The 16,691-nt window shown below is 35.5% G+C and overlaps 1 protein-coding gene across 1 annotated transcript; it reads right to left on the bottom strand.

Annotated features, from left to right (window-relative positions):
• Window positions 1-12,949: 12,949 nt before the first annotated feature.
• Window positions 12,950-16,691, bottom strand: LOC141587287 (protein FAR1-RELATED SEQUENCE 5-like). Its single transcript, XM_074408735.1, has 3 exons — window positions 16,619-16,691; window positions 14,929-15,353; window positions 12,950-14,848 (listed from the first exon to the last, which is right to left on the bottom strand). Exons 1-3 carry the CDS (start codon window positions 16,689-16,691, stop codon window positions 12,950-12,952), a joined length of 2,397 nt encoding a protein of 798 aa, XP_074264836.1.

Raw genomic sequence — 16,691 nt, 5'->3', positions numbered from 1 at the left:
GTGATTCCAACAGCAAGAAGGGTCATCTTTGCTTCTGAGTTGACGGCCAAGCCGAGGTTGATGGAGCCCGTGTACCTTGTTGAGATCCAAGCCCCAGAGGGTGCTCTTGGTGGTATCTACAGTGTGTTGAATCAGAAGCGTGGACACGTGTTTGAGGAGATGCAGAGGCCCAGAACCCCACTGTACAACATCAATGCTTATCTTCATGTGAATGAGTCTTTCGGTTTCTCCGGCACCTTGAGAGCCGCAACTTCTGGTCAAGCTTTCCCACAGTGTGTGTTTGATCATTGGGACACTTTGGCTTCAGATCCTTTGGAGGCAAACTCTGTTGTTGAGAAGATATCTGTAGATGCTGTGAAACACAAGTTTCTCACCATGAAAGTGGACCACATGAATGGTGCTGTTTCATTCAGTGTCATGGTAATTGTTGCTTCCATGCTCTGCTATTGCATTAATTATCATGATTGAAACTATAGTTTGGAGTTTGTGACATATTTGCTAGTAGCTCGATAATTTCTGAACAAGACTATCAATGGCATCCTTTAAATGATGTTTGCAGACACCATTGTAGGACTTATTTTGATTATTATATGTGAATATCTTACTCCAATTTTAAGCTCTCTGAACATTCTTCATTTTGCCCGAGGGTTCTCTTTTCTCATTTTTACTTGTGCTTTATGTTTTTTGGGTCTTTCTAAAGCATTATGGAGCGCATATTAGTCCTAAAACCTGAAAATTAGTATGATTCTACTGAAACTTCAAAAATACAGTGTATGGGGACTGCAGACTCCCCGTATATTACTATTTGATAGATGGTTTTCATTTTGATAATCATTGGTCATCATCCTAAGGATGTGGATCTTAGCTGTTTGCATATTTGTTAGCCATTTCTTCTCTTTATTCTAGAACCTTTAAAATACTTTGGAGTATATTATAGATTGACTGATAGAACGCACCACTCAATGTGCTTGGATTGTGCATGTATTGATATGTGGTATTTGATGTTTCAAGCATTATCACGAACATTTAAAATATACTCTTAAGATACTTTTATCAGTTTTCCGTCTAAACATAGATGCCGTGGATGTTGGTGATGGGCTGTAGTTTTTTCGCTCCGTGTTTTTATCATTGACAGATTACTTTGACAAGGTTGTACTTGTTTATAAAGTTCTCTATCGAACACTTAATTTTCCCAAGCTAGATTTTTCTGTTAGATGTTGCGTCATACCAAATCTGTAATTCTGAATTGTTTGTAACAAGGTGATGTAGTATTCCAACTATTCAGATATTAGATTCTTATTTTGTCAAGGTTACTGTGATGAGAGAAGTGTATTAGATTGATTTTGAGACATTCGTCTAGACTTTAGGCTGCCTGCTTGTCGCTCAGTTTAATGGGTGATGTTAACCTCTTGTAGGATTTGGAGTCTGATGGCTTGAAGGATCATCTCAGTTCATTTGCCGCGTCTTTGAATAAAGCAAGGCATATGATTTTTGCACCCTTACTTGAAGGATCAAAGATTGGAGATATTTTACCTGCGTTAGCAGAGGTCGTGGAGAAGGAACACAAGAAGCTTCTTGCTAGGAAAATTATTATTAAGCAGCGGAAAGAGGACCAGAAGCGCCAACTTTTGGAGAAGGTATTTATCTTCTATCTATATTTGTATTGAGAAATTGAGTCATGATTCCATATTGTGGACATTTAGGCTTTTGTAGCTCCCAACAAGCTGAATATGCCAGATTGAGGCAGGAAAGAGAAGAGCATATTGGTCAAATCCTTCTGGAACGTAACCAGGAGAGAGAAGCTAAGCGGAAGATGATTTTCTACTTGAAAACTGAAGAGGAAAGGATAAACAAGCTTAAACAGGAGGAAGAAGCACGAGGAGGAAGAAGAAGAAGAAGAAGAAGAAGAAGAAGAAGAAGAAGAAGAAGAAGAAGAAGAAGAAGAAGAAGAAGGAGGACGAGGAAGAGGAAGATAAAGAGGAAGAGGAAGAGGAGGAGGTGGAGGAGGTGGAGGAGGAGGAAGAGGAGGAGGAGGAAGAAGAAGAAGAAGAAGAAGAAGAAGAAGAAGAAGAAGAAGAAGAAGAAGAAGAAGAAGAAGAAGAAGAAGAAGAAGAAGAAGAAGAAGAAGAAGAGGAAGAAGAAGAGGAAGAGGAAGAGGAGGAGGAGGAGGAGGAGGAGGAGGAGGAGGAGGAGGAGGAGGAGGAGGAGGAGAAGGAGGAAGAGGAAGAGGAAGAAGAAGAAGACGGTTTCACTTAGCTAACCCAATACCAAACACCACATGGCTTGATTTGCTTAATAAGTTTGGCCGTCCGTGATTATTTTATTTTATTATATTTTTCTTTAGAAAAAAATGAAAATTAATAATATTTCTTCTTTTTTAAAAATTGTTGTTTTTTAAATATCTTTACGTGTAGTTTCATAATTTTAATTTCATTTTTTTTTAATTTTAATTTTCTAAGGGATGATAATTTTTCAAAACATATTTGAAAAATGAAACAATTTCAAGTTGTTCTTTGCAAAAAAAAATTATGGCAACGATGGAATTTGAAGCAGTTGTTGTAACATTTCCCAATCATTTTTCTTCTGTTGTAACTCTTGCTCTTTTCTCTTCCTTTCTTCTCTTTTGTTGTTTTACGCCAATTGTTGCAAAGCGACCTCCGCATTTTGCTTCTTAAATTCAAACTTTTCCCTCGTTAGAGCTAAATCACGTTCAGTCGCTTCATTCATCCTTGCAAACGATGAGGAGGAGGAGGAAGAGGAAGAGGAAGAGGAAGAAGAAGAAGAAGAGGAGGAGGAAGAAGAAGAAGAAGAAGAAGAAGAAGAAGAAGAAGAAGTTGTTGTAACATTTCCCAATCATTTTTCTTCTGTTGTAACTCTTGCTCTTTTCTCTTCCTTTCTTCGCTTTTATTGTTTTATGTCAATTGTTGCAAAGCGACCTCCGCATTTTGTTTCTTAAATTCAAACTTTTCCCTCGCTAGAGCTAAATCACGTTCAGTCGCTTCATTCATCCTTGCAAACGATGAGGAGGAGGAGGAAGAGGAAGAGGAAGAGGAAGAATAAGAAGAAGAAGAAGAAGAAGAAGAAGAAGAAGAAGAGGAGGAGGAGGAGGAGGAGGAGGAGGAGGAGGAGGAGGAGGAGGAGGAGGAGGAGGAGGAGGAAGAAGAAGAAGAAGAAGAAGAAGAAGAAGAAGAAGAAGAAGAAGAAGAAGAAGAAGAAGAAGAAGAAGAGGAGGAGGAGGAGGAGTAGGAGGAAGAAGAAGAAGAAGAAGAAGAAGAAGAAGAAGAAGAAGAAGAAGAAGAGGTGGGGGAGGAGGAGGAAGAGGAGGGCTGAAATCGCAGGGGAAATCGAGCTAGGGTTGTCCGATTGGAAATTGTAGATAATCAATGAAAAGCATATAAGCTCGTTAACACTTACTGTTTCACGCAAAGCAGATGGATTGCTAGTTGATACCCACATTTTCCCGGGTTTTGTGTTTATTCTGCCTGCTTGTCACTCAGTTTAATGGGTGATGTTAACCTCTTGTAGGATTTGGAGTCTGAAGGCTTGAAGGATCATCTCAGTTCATTTGCCGCGTCTTTGAATAAAGCAAGGCATATGATTTTTGCACCCTTACTTGAAGGATCAAAGATTGGAGATATTTTACCTGCGTTAGCAGAGGTCGTGGAGAAGGAACACAAGAAGCTTCTTACTAGGAAAACTATTATTGAGCAGCGGAAAGAGGACCAGAAGCGCCAACTTTTGGAGAAGGTATTTATCTTCTATCTTTATTTGTATTGAGAAATTGAGTCATGATTCCATATTGTGGACATTTAGGCTTTTGTAGCTCCCAACAAGTTCAATATGCCAGATTGAGGCAGGAAAGAGAAGAGCATATTGGTCAAATCCTTTTGGAACGTAACCAGGAGAGAGAAGCTAAGCGGAAGATGATTTTCTACTTGAAAACTGAAGAGGAAAGGATAAACAAGCTTAAACAGGAGGAAGAAGCACGGGAGCGTGAAGGTGCGTACCCGACCTATTATTCTCTGAAAGCAACTAAATGGCTCGTTAATTTGTTTGGGATTAAACCCCCACCCCCTATATATAGAGGCGGGATCCGGTGAGTCCACCTATATTTTTGAGTCCCGTGAGGCCAAATTTGTATCAGACGATATACGACACAATATCACGCCTATATTTCACAGACAAAAACCGTTCAACAGTTGATTTTTCACTTTTCATTCTCTCTCTAAAAGTTCAAATTTAGGTAAAAAAAATTAAAAACAAGTAAAATCCCAAAATCTCTCTAAAAATCTCACTGAAAACCGGAACAACATCCAAAATTGAAGACGATTCCAACTGAATATCAATAATCTAGCATTGTTCGGTCAATATATTTCTGCAATGTTTAGTATAATTCTAACAAACATAGTTGAGGTACAATCGTTACTCATTTTCTTCAATTTCTGCGGTTTTTATTCATCTTATGTAGTATTGAATTGTGTATACATGTTGATATTGTTCAAATTATAGTATGTACATTGAATTACACGAATTTAATTGCGTATACAGCACTTGAATGTAGAGTACTATGATGTAGTTGACGATTTTAAACGATTAATTATCAATGTAGTTGTTTACTAGATGTTTTACTTGTTTTTAATCGGGAAAATTAGGGTTTAATGTTGTTTGATCGCGATTTTAGGGTTTGACACTGTTTAATTATGAAAATTAGGGATTCATATTGCTTAAGACATACAAATTACAGTCTCATAATATAGAATTGAAGTTGTTTGATGATACAGTGATGCGGTTTCATAATTTTGACAGTTAGTGATCAAAGTTCAATTTACATTCATGCGATACCAATAAGAACTGTGATACTGTTTTGGATGTGGTATTGAACGTCAAGATACTTGCACTTGCACATCATAATTTTGATTGTTGTTTGTATGATGTAATATACTTGCACTTGCACTTGCTCATCATAATTTCTGCAATTTTTAGTATAATTCTAACAAACATAGTTGAGGTACAATCGTTACTCATTTTTCTGCGATTTTTAGTATAATTTTTAGATTTGTCATACTGGATTATCATAAATTTTGTTAACTATTGATTATGTAAATGTGTGTTGATAATTTTACAAAATAGTTGTGATATTGATTGTTAATAATTCTAATATTGTGCTTTGTTTAAATGCAGATACTCATCTTCAGCCAAAATGGACTTGGTTGTTTCACAGAAGTATAATAAAAACACTGCAAAAAAGAGGCATCTAGCAACAAACGATGGAGTTGAATAAAGATCAACGAAGAAGTCAAAGGAAGGGAACCAGGAAATAGAACAGGTGATACAAAATGAACTTGTTGAGCAACCAGAGGTCAAAAAGAAGAAGGCGCATGCATTGCAGACGAAGTGTAGGCCAAAACAATTGGTTGAGCTGATTAACAACCTGAATGTAGAACAAAAACAGGCTGTAAGGGAGATAGGGTTTGGTGGTTTGTTAAAGTTGAAGTTAACATAAATACCACATGGAATTATGAACTTACTTTTAAAGGCGTTTGACTGTACGCGCAATATGTTTAAAACCAAGAAGTGGGATTTTATATTGACAAGACATGACGTCCACGACATCTTTCAACTTCCTAGAGGAGGTGAACCTGTAGAGCTCGTAATCCCAGGAACTAAAACTGTTGTGGAGAACAACAAGTTGAAAAATGCATGGAGGGTAAAGTTTGGGTTGGAGAGTACTTCTGCTCCAAATATGGTGAAACAAGTGCATGACTGATTGATGGCTTGTAATAATGTTGATGATGACTTTAAGAGGCTGTTTGTAATGTACAGCATGTCTGCTTTCCTTGCACTATCTTCTAATAAAACTCTTGATCTGAAACTGGTTAAGGCTGTTGTGAATGTCAGTAGCATAAGAAACTACGACTGGTGTGCTTATGTCTTTCAAGAGATGGTTGATAGTATTAGTGTGTGCAAAGAACATTCAAGGTCTACTATAACTGGGTGTATAGTAGTTCTTATGATAGCGTATTTCCATAGATTTAATTTTAAGGGAGATATTTTGCCACACACTCTACACCTTATCAAGCATTGGGATGATGCATCACTGTCGAAGAGGTTTGATGATGAGAAGAGTACAAAATCGTTGGGAAATGCACCAGTATCCAAGATTGAGTACCCAATCTGCCAACAACAACAAGGTAAAAACAATCCCTCTTTGATTTATTTTGAATGTAAATAACTTTAAAAATGGTTTCAAAAACTAACATATGTATTTTCCAGAAGAAACAGAGTTGAGACTAATGCAGAGCTCTGATCATGAACCGGATGCTGGAACGGAAACAAAACAGGGGTACATGATGGTTAAATTACCTGCCGGTGTTGAGACTGACAATCAGATTAGAGCAAGAGCAATGGATGTAAGGAATAATGCCTTCCTGGTTTCTTGGAGTTTTTAATATTGTGTTACTGAAAAACTGTGATATAATGTTGCTTATATTATGATATTGTTCTTTAACTGTTGTGATATTCCTTGTCAAAAGAACAAACCTGGATAAGGTTTTTGAAAACCACTTTTACTTTGATATTGTTTTCTATAAAGTGTGATATTGTTGTTTACTTAGAGTGATATCATTTAATAAAATCACAAATACTGCAGATGGATAATAACTCTTGTTAACAACAATGTATTAACAAACTGCCTATTTTTTAAATGGCTTCTGATATTTTATTTTACTACTTGTGATATATTTTTTGTCATGGCCTAATTTTTTAAATGGCTTCTAATATTTTATTGACTGTGTCATTTGGCAGAGTGCTCATGAAATTTATCTACGCATGAAGAGGGACAATGAATTGTTCTATTCAAGATATGTACATAACATGAGGGAGCTTATCAATATGAAACCGAGGAATCCAATGGATGAACCAAGTACATCTACACAAGCTGGTGCCAGAAAAGACGGTGATAATGAAGCCGTTGCTGAAGAAGATGCTGCTGAACAAGATGTTGCTGAAGAAGACGCTTGTAATAATGATAAATTTACAACAACAAATCAACCTGCAGCTCCTCCCATATCCCCAATCAAAGCTTTCACAAGTTTATGGACTACGTCATAGCCAGGTCATATGAAAAGCAGAAGGAAAAACAAGGGCTGCCGACGTTTGATGTATGGACTGAGTTGTTGAAGATGCAGTACAAAGAGTTGAACAGGGTATATGGTGGATGTACGGATAAAGAACTACTCAGTGATGATGATTTGGAGTGCAATAATAACCAACAAGATGAGGAAAATAATGATGTTACAAAATTGAACAGTGATGATGAAGGAGGCCAATATGATGAGCAGGGTAATTATATGGATTCAAATTTGGATGAATTAATTTCAAAAGTTGGTTTAGGAGTAACAGGGGCTGTTGATGAGGGGATAAATAGTAATGCTGATACAACAAATAAGAAAGGCATTGATGAAGAGGCTGATAAAACTAATGAGAATACTAATGTGGCAACACAATTAAAAGAGGGTGTTTCAAATGTTGGTTTGGGAGAAATGGGCGCTGCTGAGGATGAAATTGAAGTGGAGTTGCATAGTGACAAAGCTCATATGGAGGGAAGTGGAACAGAGGCGAAGAAAACTGTTAAGGATGAAAGTGAAGTGGAGTTGAATAGTGAAAAAGCTCATCCAGAAGGCAGTGGAACAAAGACACAGAAAAGGAATGAGGATAACAGTGTCGTGACTCAATTGAAGGAGGTTGTAACAAATGTTCAATTGACAGAAACAAGAATGATAAGCATCAATGAGTATTTGTTGCACACGAGCAAAGAAGTACCTTCTTCAGCAAATATGATACCTGATAATTTGGGCTGTACTTTGGACTGCGGTTCGCCGGACAAGAATGCTCAGCTTGTTTCGGAATCAATGTTTAAAAACTGCCATTTATTTGAGAATGTGTTGAAGCATCGAAAGGAGGTCATGGATTATTGCTTTCTTAACGATCATACAATTACCAAGTCGTAAGTCCCCCATTAAACTATTTTTTTTAATATTTAAGACATGACTTAATCTGATCCATACTAGCTATAACAATGATCCATACTAGCTGTGATACTGTTGTGTATACTACATGATATTTTTAGAACTGAGTGTTGATATTGTTCCTTAAAATTAAATAAATATTTTAGTTGTGATATTCTTTTACAAACAGTGTGATATTATTACATGATAATAGTGATATTATATCTGGAAATCTAATATGTTAATTTTTTTGCAAAATTTTACAGAGAAGTGGTCTGCGACTTTGGAACTTTCCATGTACAAAAGAGCGATATTGAGTCTTTGCTGCCTGAAACTATGATAGAAGCAGTGGTCATTGAGTCCTGGGCAATATTGCTCAATAAGTTTCAAAAGGCGCAAAAGGACAACAACATGCCGACAAGGATTTTTTACGGCCTTGCCCACTCAGTATGGAAAAAAAAAACTTTTTGTTTATCATTATTTAAGTAAGGTACTTTAAAATGTGGCATTGAGACTAATCAATTGTCCTTTTGAACAACAGGGTGATATAGAGAAACTCTTGAAAGCAGATGAAGATGATTTTGATGAATTGTCAAGAATTAAGGCATATGTATACGTCTCATGGGATACGTGGTCAACTGTTTATGACGAACCTTTGAATTTGAATTCAGATATGGTAAGACATTTAAATTACTTTTAGTTGTGACCCTGTTTTGTATACTTTGTGATATTGTTAGTAGTTAGTGCTAATATTGTTAAAGTTAAATTACATATTTTAGATGTAATATTATTTAACCTATTTTATGATATTGTTACTTGTCAATTGTGATATTGTTTCTGAAAATCATAGGTATTCATACCTTTGGTTTATGAAGAGCACTATGTCTGCATTTGTATTGATTTCAAGAGGGAGATCATGTTCTACTTGGACAACAGAAAATATGATGATTTCGAAGACGAAGAGCATGTACACCTGGCTCATATTGCTGTAAGTACTATATTTAAAATAAAAACTAATGATATAATGATTTTGTTAGATAAGTTCGAGATTAATTAGTTGTTTACTATAAACATGTACAGGGTAGTACCTATGGTGAATACATCAACAGTAAAGGTTATGAAAGAGGGCTAAAAGTAAAGGACTACGATTTGGTAAATGTGTCCTTTGCTTGGCTAACGAAAGACTTGAACCTGGACTGTGGCGTATTCATGATGTTTCACATGATGTTTTTCGTTGGTGAGTGTTTTAGTTCTGAACTGGACAATGAGAAGAAGAGGGAGTTATATAGGGCGGAGATTGCAGCTACACTCGTCTTGAGTGATATAAATAAAAAAAGGAGTGAGGTCCTGAGAAAGGCGAAAAACCTTAATGCCATCAAACGTACACTCTTTCCTAAATTGCTGAAAGAAAGGCAAAAAGGAAACAAAAAAAGCAAGACAGCAAAAGGTTCTAAAAAGAATGTTCAGACGCCCGTAACAAAAAAAAAAGTTACATTTGTTAACACTATCTTGTACATTACTAATTTTTTTTTTTTTTTTTAATACTCAATATGCAATGAATAACATAGACTATATTTATGTAGATATGGTAGAAGATGGTTCTGCCAGTGTCGTGGGCAGCAGAAGGAAGGGGAAATCAGATGGACTAGGAAGCACGTACAACTGTGGTTTGGCAGATCCTAAATTGGAGGTCGTCTCAAAGTTTATGAAGGCTAAAAAATCACAGTTTGCAAAGATGTTGACCAAGAGGAAAGAAGTGATTGATTACTGCCTATTGGATGACCACAGTTTACCCTTAGAGTATGTTTTTTTTTTTAAATCTTTAATATATTTTCATTTGTGCTATGATACTATATTTAGAGTAGGGTGTTATTGAATGTGATACATTTTTTTTAAACAAGCAGTTAGGTTTTTGCCAGCTTAAGTGCTACTATGTTTTTGTGATACTTTTTCATTAGGCATGTGATACTATATTTAGTATGGAGTGATATTGTATGTAATATTCTTCATTTTTGATATGAACCATTTGTCTTAAAGATTGGTACAGTGAGGTTGTTGTCAGCTTCAGTGACAATCAAAACCTTGTCAGAGAGGATATTTTGTCATTGCTTCCAAATGTGCATGTCAATAGCAAAGTGATTGAATGTTGGGCATTAATTCTGAATCAGATTGAGCACACAGAAAAATGTGATACAAGTTTAATGTTTTTTGGAATTCAACACATGGTAAGCTTTTGTTTTAGTTTGATTTATATATATTCACACTTTCAATAAAATGTATTGACTCTTAAAATGAATACGGCTTTTTAACATTTATACACACAACAGGACGCAATAGTGGAAGGAACTGAATACAAAGAAAGGAATAAAGACAAGATTTATGCAGCATGGGATGAATTTATTACAAGGAACACGGTTCCCTGTAACCTGGCAGCAGATCTCATTTTTATTCCAATGTTATGGAAAGAACACTATTTTTGTGTCTGTATAAATTTCAAAACCGAGACGGTTGAAGTACTGGACAATACAGAGTACGATGACTGGGAGGAAGCTGAGACACACCAAATTGCAGATTTGGTGGTATGTTTTATTGATAGTTCTGAAATTAACATTGAAAAAATAAATTTGTTTGTGCAAGTATCAGTAATGGTTTTGTTTAACATTGTAGGCTAATGACATGAGTGACTACCTAGAAGCGAAGAAGGTCGAAAGAGCTGAAGAGATAATAGGGTTTGATATTGCCAACAGCACCTTTGATTGGCAGAAGAAGGAGATAAACAATACTGAATCTGGGAACTTCTTAATGTTGCACATGATTCGGTATGAGGGCCAGCTGTTTGATGCCGACTTGACCGCGAAAGTGTATAGGCGCTATTACTCGGCAGAAATGGCAGCAGCATTGCTTTTAGCTGATTTAAATCAGAAGAGGACAGATTTGATGGAAAAGGTTAAAGAGTTTGTAGCAGGCAAGGAGGAACTCTTGAAGACATTAAAACAAAAGAGGAAAAACACTGATGTTTCAAAAGAGAAGTGTGGTAACAGAAAGGGCAAGGAGAAAGCTGTTGAGAAGGAAACAATTGTAGAGAAGGTAATAACAAATGTAAAAGTTACTGCAAAAGGAAAGGTCGATGGTAGTGGGAGACAGAACATTGACACAGAAATACCCATTCTTCGAAAAAGGTACAAAATCGATAACCTGACTTTTACATTAGTTGGCTTTTATTTGGTTTTATTTGGAAAAGGTAGAAAATGGTAATGCACACAAAAAATTATATAAGTTATAACATATTTGGTTTATAGGGTCAATGATTGTCAAGAAGATGTTGAAGATGATGGAGAACCACTTATAAAGAGATACAAAAGATTCAAGACTGTTGCAAATCCTAAGAATCGAGGCAGGGGAAAAGGTGTTGGTAGAGGAAGCAATTGAGACAAGTAACAATGGTGATGTATTAGAATTAGATTTACTGGCACGAAGATGTAATTAAAAAAAAGATGGATGTAAAGATGGTAGGACAATGAATCTAATGGTAGACATTTTGAATATTGATTCTAAAGTTTGCAAAAGTAGTTATGACTAACCATTTTGGATCTGATATAAGTATTGGCAATGTGTGATATTGTCTCAAGTGTAATGTGATATTGTTCTTTGATTGGTGTGATATTGTTTCTCAACATACAATAAAAGTAAATAGGAATTTAAGTATCCTTTTTTCGTTGATATTTTTTGGTTTAGAGTCTGATATTGTTGTGTAAGTAAGGTGATATTGTGTTACAGAATTTTAAAAATTCTAGAGAGAAATTAACTCCCAATATCACAAAAATGTGTGATATTGTCTCAAGTGTGATGTGATATTGTTCTTTGATTGGTGTGATATTGTTTCTCAACATACAATAAAAGTAAATAGGGATTTAAGTATCATTTTTTCGTTGATATTTTTTGGTTTAGAGTCTGATATTGTTGTGTAAGTAAGATGATATTGTGTTACAGAATTTTAAAAATTCTAGAGAGAAACTAAATCCCAATATCACAAAAATGTGTGATATTGTCTCAAGTGTGATGTGATATGTTTCTTCGATTGGTGTGATATTGCTTCTCAACATACAATAAAAGTGAATAGAGATTTAAATATCCTATTTACTTTGATATTTTTTTGTTTAGAGTTTGATATTGTTGTGTAAACATGGTGATATTGTGTAACAGAATTTAAAAAATTCTAGAGAGATTAAATCCCAATATCACAATAATGTGATATTTTCGTTATGAGATTTGATATTGTTATAGAGACAAGTTGATATTATTTGGGTGATACTTATTTTTTAAATTGCTGCGCTATTGGTGGACAAACACAATCAATTAGATTTTCTTTCATAAAAGTACTGTAACTCTGATACTATTTATAAGAAATAGTGATATTGTTCTTTAGTAAACGTGATATTGTTTACAATCAAGTCTTCACAAGGCAAAATCTTAGTAATACTGAGGTTTTTACAAAAAAATCGAAAAAGAATACAAAATAGGAGGCCATGAAGAATAAAAAACAAAAAACAATGTTCCTACTTTGATATTGTATTGGTTAACAACAACAAAAAATTGTCTACGCGAGTAATATAGACTTCATCAGCACATACTCAAGCTCTCAATCAACATCCGCAACTGAAGAAGTTCTACAAAAAGCAAAACAAAGAACACAAAAAAATATTTCAGCAGTATGTTGTACATGTAAATAACTGTGATATTGTATACAATGACTAATGATATTATTTAGAGGTACATGTGATATTGTTTCACAAGAAGACAAAATTGGATGATAATAAATCATTTATATTTGTGAAACTATTTCGTATACATCATGATATTATTTAGAGGTGCATGTGATATTGTTTCTCAAAAAACACACAGAACAAGTCAGAAATAAAAAATGAAATAATGTAAGTAAGAAATCAATCATAATGAATGTAGTTAGCAAAATCACTTACATCAGATTCATTATCATCACCCGAGTGCTCAGATGTCTCGGCAGCTGAGTTAGGGCAGTTGCGCTTATCATGATGTGCCATTTGTTTACAATTATTGATAAACCTTTTCGGCTTTTGTGCCTTTTCAATGGACATTTGTTTCTTAGAGGTCAACCTCTTGCCACTACCCTTGTTTTTGGATTTAACTGGTGGTAATATATGGACCTCATCTGAACACTTAACCCCAAGAAGCAACTCTAACTCTTGTTGTTTTGTCATTGTTTCAGGGCCGGGCTTGAATTTCTGTCTAAATGCCTTCAGTAAATCAGTCAGTCTAGTTACGTGATTTTCAGGCAGAGATTTTATCAGAGACAGCGTTGAGTAGAACTCGGACCAAACATTTGAAATCTGCAGCTTACTCACATCTGAGGAATCAAAATCACCGATCAATTGCCCGTGCACATCATAAAGAGGCATCTTCTTGGTGTTCTTTGTCCATCTACTCAAAAGGTACTGTTCAGGTATCTTCCTCACCCCTTTTCCTGATAAAATCCAAATAATGTGTTTGCAGATGTATCCCTTCCTCTCAAACATCTTACATGAACATTTTGCATCAAAAGTTGTGGGATTAAATGCTACAGTGTACGTAGTACGCAATATTGCATCTTCAACATCAAGAAACCTTGTAGTGGAATCCCTTGAAAAATCTCCAGCGCTACATGAATTCAAAGAAGAGACACACTGCTTTTGGAATTCGTAAAAGAGTGCGTGTGTATACACAGTGGATGCATGAATCTCAAGATGAAGCATGGTTTTGGTTACAGGTAGAGAGAGATCACTGTCTCTATCAAGGGACTTTTGGGTGTATCTTTGCTGATCCATAGCACTCTGGAAGCACAACCAAAATTCCACAAGTGTGCCGCGAGGATTATCGAACCGCTTGAAGAAGTAGTTCATGCTCTCAGAACGTTGGGTTGTTCTGAGAAGACAATCAAGAGGAATATCACGATAATAAGTCGGAATCCAACGTTGCCTCTTGTTAAACATATATGTCAACCATCCATTATCTTCTAGATGAAACTCCTTGATCAATGCAGACCACTTTTCTTCAAAATCAAAAGGCTCTAGGTCAGAATCCCAGACAATAGAATTCATACGGCTTACAAAATCTATCTCTTTGGTCACTGTCGTGCCTACCTTTTTAGGTAATTTCTGCATGATGTGCCACATGCAATAACGGTGGGCAGCAGTCTTAAAAACAGCAGGCACTGTAATTTTCATTGTCGGGCATTGGTCGGTAAATAAACAATTGGGTTCTTTTCCACTCATACATTCTAAGAATTTCTGAAAAACCCAATTGAAATTCTTGTCGTTCTCCCTACCCACAAGTGAAGCAGCAAAGGTGACCGACTTCTTGTGGTGATCAACACCAGTAAAAGGACAGAATTTCATGTCATACCTATTGGTTGAATAGGTTGGGTCAAATGTCACCACCTCACCATATAGTGAGTAGTTTCGACGTGCCTCTGCGTCAGCCCAAATAACACGAACCAAACACTTATTCTCATCAACCTCATATGCATAATAAAACCCTGGCCTAGTTTCAGAAAACACTTCAAGCTGATTTATGAACATTTGAGCATCCCGCTGCGCGATAAAACACTTGACTTCCCTACCAAAAATTTTAAAGTCGGTCAAACAAGCTCCCACATTTTGATAACCATCAACATACTCCTTATAAGACCTGAAAGTAGTCGTTGGGCCGATATTCACCTTGCAATTGTCAATGATTGTTTGTTTCTGATGTAAATTAAGGTGTCTGGATTTGTTCTGAAATTCTTTATACTTTAGTGGACAAAGAAGGTGATTATGGGCAGCATGAAACTGATCAACAACAAAAAGTAGGACTTTAACTTGGTCAATTTCTTTGATGACAAATCTGAATAAAATCTTGGCCTTACAACCAATCCTAGTAATCTTGGTCTTCTAGGATCATATGGTTTGATCCTTTTCTCCTCTTCACCATTAGAGGGTAACACTTTCGGCTGACTATCCCTAAACCCTTCTCTATTACAGACAATCAGTTTTGTCTTTATATCACCACTACCACGAAACCTTTTAGTTGAAGACTTTCTTGGTTCAAATCCGCAAGCGTCCGCATAAGTTTCATAAAATTGGATACACTCATCTAAGGTAGCAAAACTTTGTCCTATTCTAGGTGTAAATTGAGTGGCAACATTCCGTATCCACTCCTCAGAACCTCCAGGGGTCACAATCAAAGAAAGGTGATTTCCACCATGCACATCATCAACTTGTATGCATTGTGGAGTACAAGCAGGTACAAGAGAAGCAGAAGAAGTCTCTTCAAAACATGGTGATGGAACAAATTCTAGCAGGAAAAAGTTAATTAGAGTAAATCAAATGATATTATTAAGGATAACATGTGATACTATTAAGCATACAGGATGATACTGATTTACATTAAGTAACTACAGTAAAGCATGTATTGTTAGATATTAATTTACACAAGCATGTATTGTTAGATATTCTAGTGTATGATACTATTGTGAAGGATATGTGATATTATCAAAAACAAAGTGTGATATGCTAATTAGGTAAACATATAGTATAACATCACTATAATTTAAACTAGGATACTGTAAAGAGGACGAGTGATACTAATGAAGATATGTTGTGATACTAAACTAAATGAAGTAGGTAAACAAAATTAGGTCAAACGACAACAATAAGGTTAGGCGAGAATTGTTAACATGTAATATTAGAACTCATTAACATGTAAACAAGGAAAGATGACTGAAATTGTAAATCTGAATAAAGCATGCAATAAACAAAACAATCATTGACAATTGAATGCAAAACAGTACGCAAAAAGAGAAGACGAAATAAAGCGATAATTGTAATAGTGATGAGCAATATATGCATGAGATGATCAAGCTGATAAAACTAAGAAAAGATGACCGAAATTCACATATTGAAACAAAAAAAACACTAAATCGGGTAACACGAGATGATTGAAACATAAATTAAAACGGAGAACCGATTACAATTAAACAGCAGTTAATAAAAACTCAGAAAAGATGACTAGAATTCAGGAATTGAGACAAAAGACAAAACGAAAATACAAAAATTAAAGGAATCGTACATGAAGAAATACCTAACATTGTAGTAGGATAGATGGAGAAATTAAAATCGATTAGATTGATTGCAAAATTCAAGCGATGTTGAAGAGCTGAAGAATTCAAGTGATTGATTGCAAAATTCAAGCAATTGATTACAAAAATCGACGATCGGGAGCTGAAGAAAAAATTAGAGACGGCTGAATTTTAGAGAGAGAGAGAAGAAAGAGGGAAAAAGAATTAGCATGACAGAAAGGCAGGAGGGGGGAGTATATATAATAAGCTGTGAAAAGACAATCCTACCCTTCCTATAGCGCGCAGATCTCAGCCATCGGTGCCTATAATCTGACGGCTAAAAGTGAGACTCATGGACTCAAAAATTGAAGGTAGACTCATGTGATCCTAATTCTATATCTATATATATATATATATATCTATATATATATATATATATATATATATATATTCAAAGTTCAAACAACACTATTTCACATCTCTTTACTCATATTTGTAGCACCGTTAACACATACGCCAATTACGCTTACCTCAATTACAGTTTTTTTAGCAGTATCAATAACATAATTAATCAT

Source organism: Silene latifolia, chromosome 1 (genome assembly GCF_048544455.1).
Source record: "Silene latifolia isolate original U9 population chromosome 1, ASM4854445v1, whole genome shotgun sequence".
In the NCBI taxonomy this organism is placed as follows: domain Eukaryota; kingdom Viridiplantae; phylum Streptophyta; class Magnoliopsida; order Caryophyllales; family Caryophyllaceae; genus Silene; species Silene latifolia.
This window is presented reverse-complemented; position numbering and strand designations above follow the sequence as displayed.

Coding starts and splice junctions, on each gene's coding strand:
- LOC141587287 (XM_074408735.1), bottom strand. CDS start 16,691: ATGATTAATTATGTTATTGATACTGCTAAAAAAACTGTAATTGAGGTA. Junction 15,354..16,618: donor AATTGGCGTATGTGTTAACG/GTGCTACAAATA, acceptor TTTTCCTGCTAG/AATTTGTTCCATCACCATGT. Junction 14,849..14,928: donor GACCAAGATTACTAGGATTG/GTTGTAAGGCCA, acceptor GTTGTTGATCAG/TTTCATGCTGCCCATAATCA.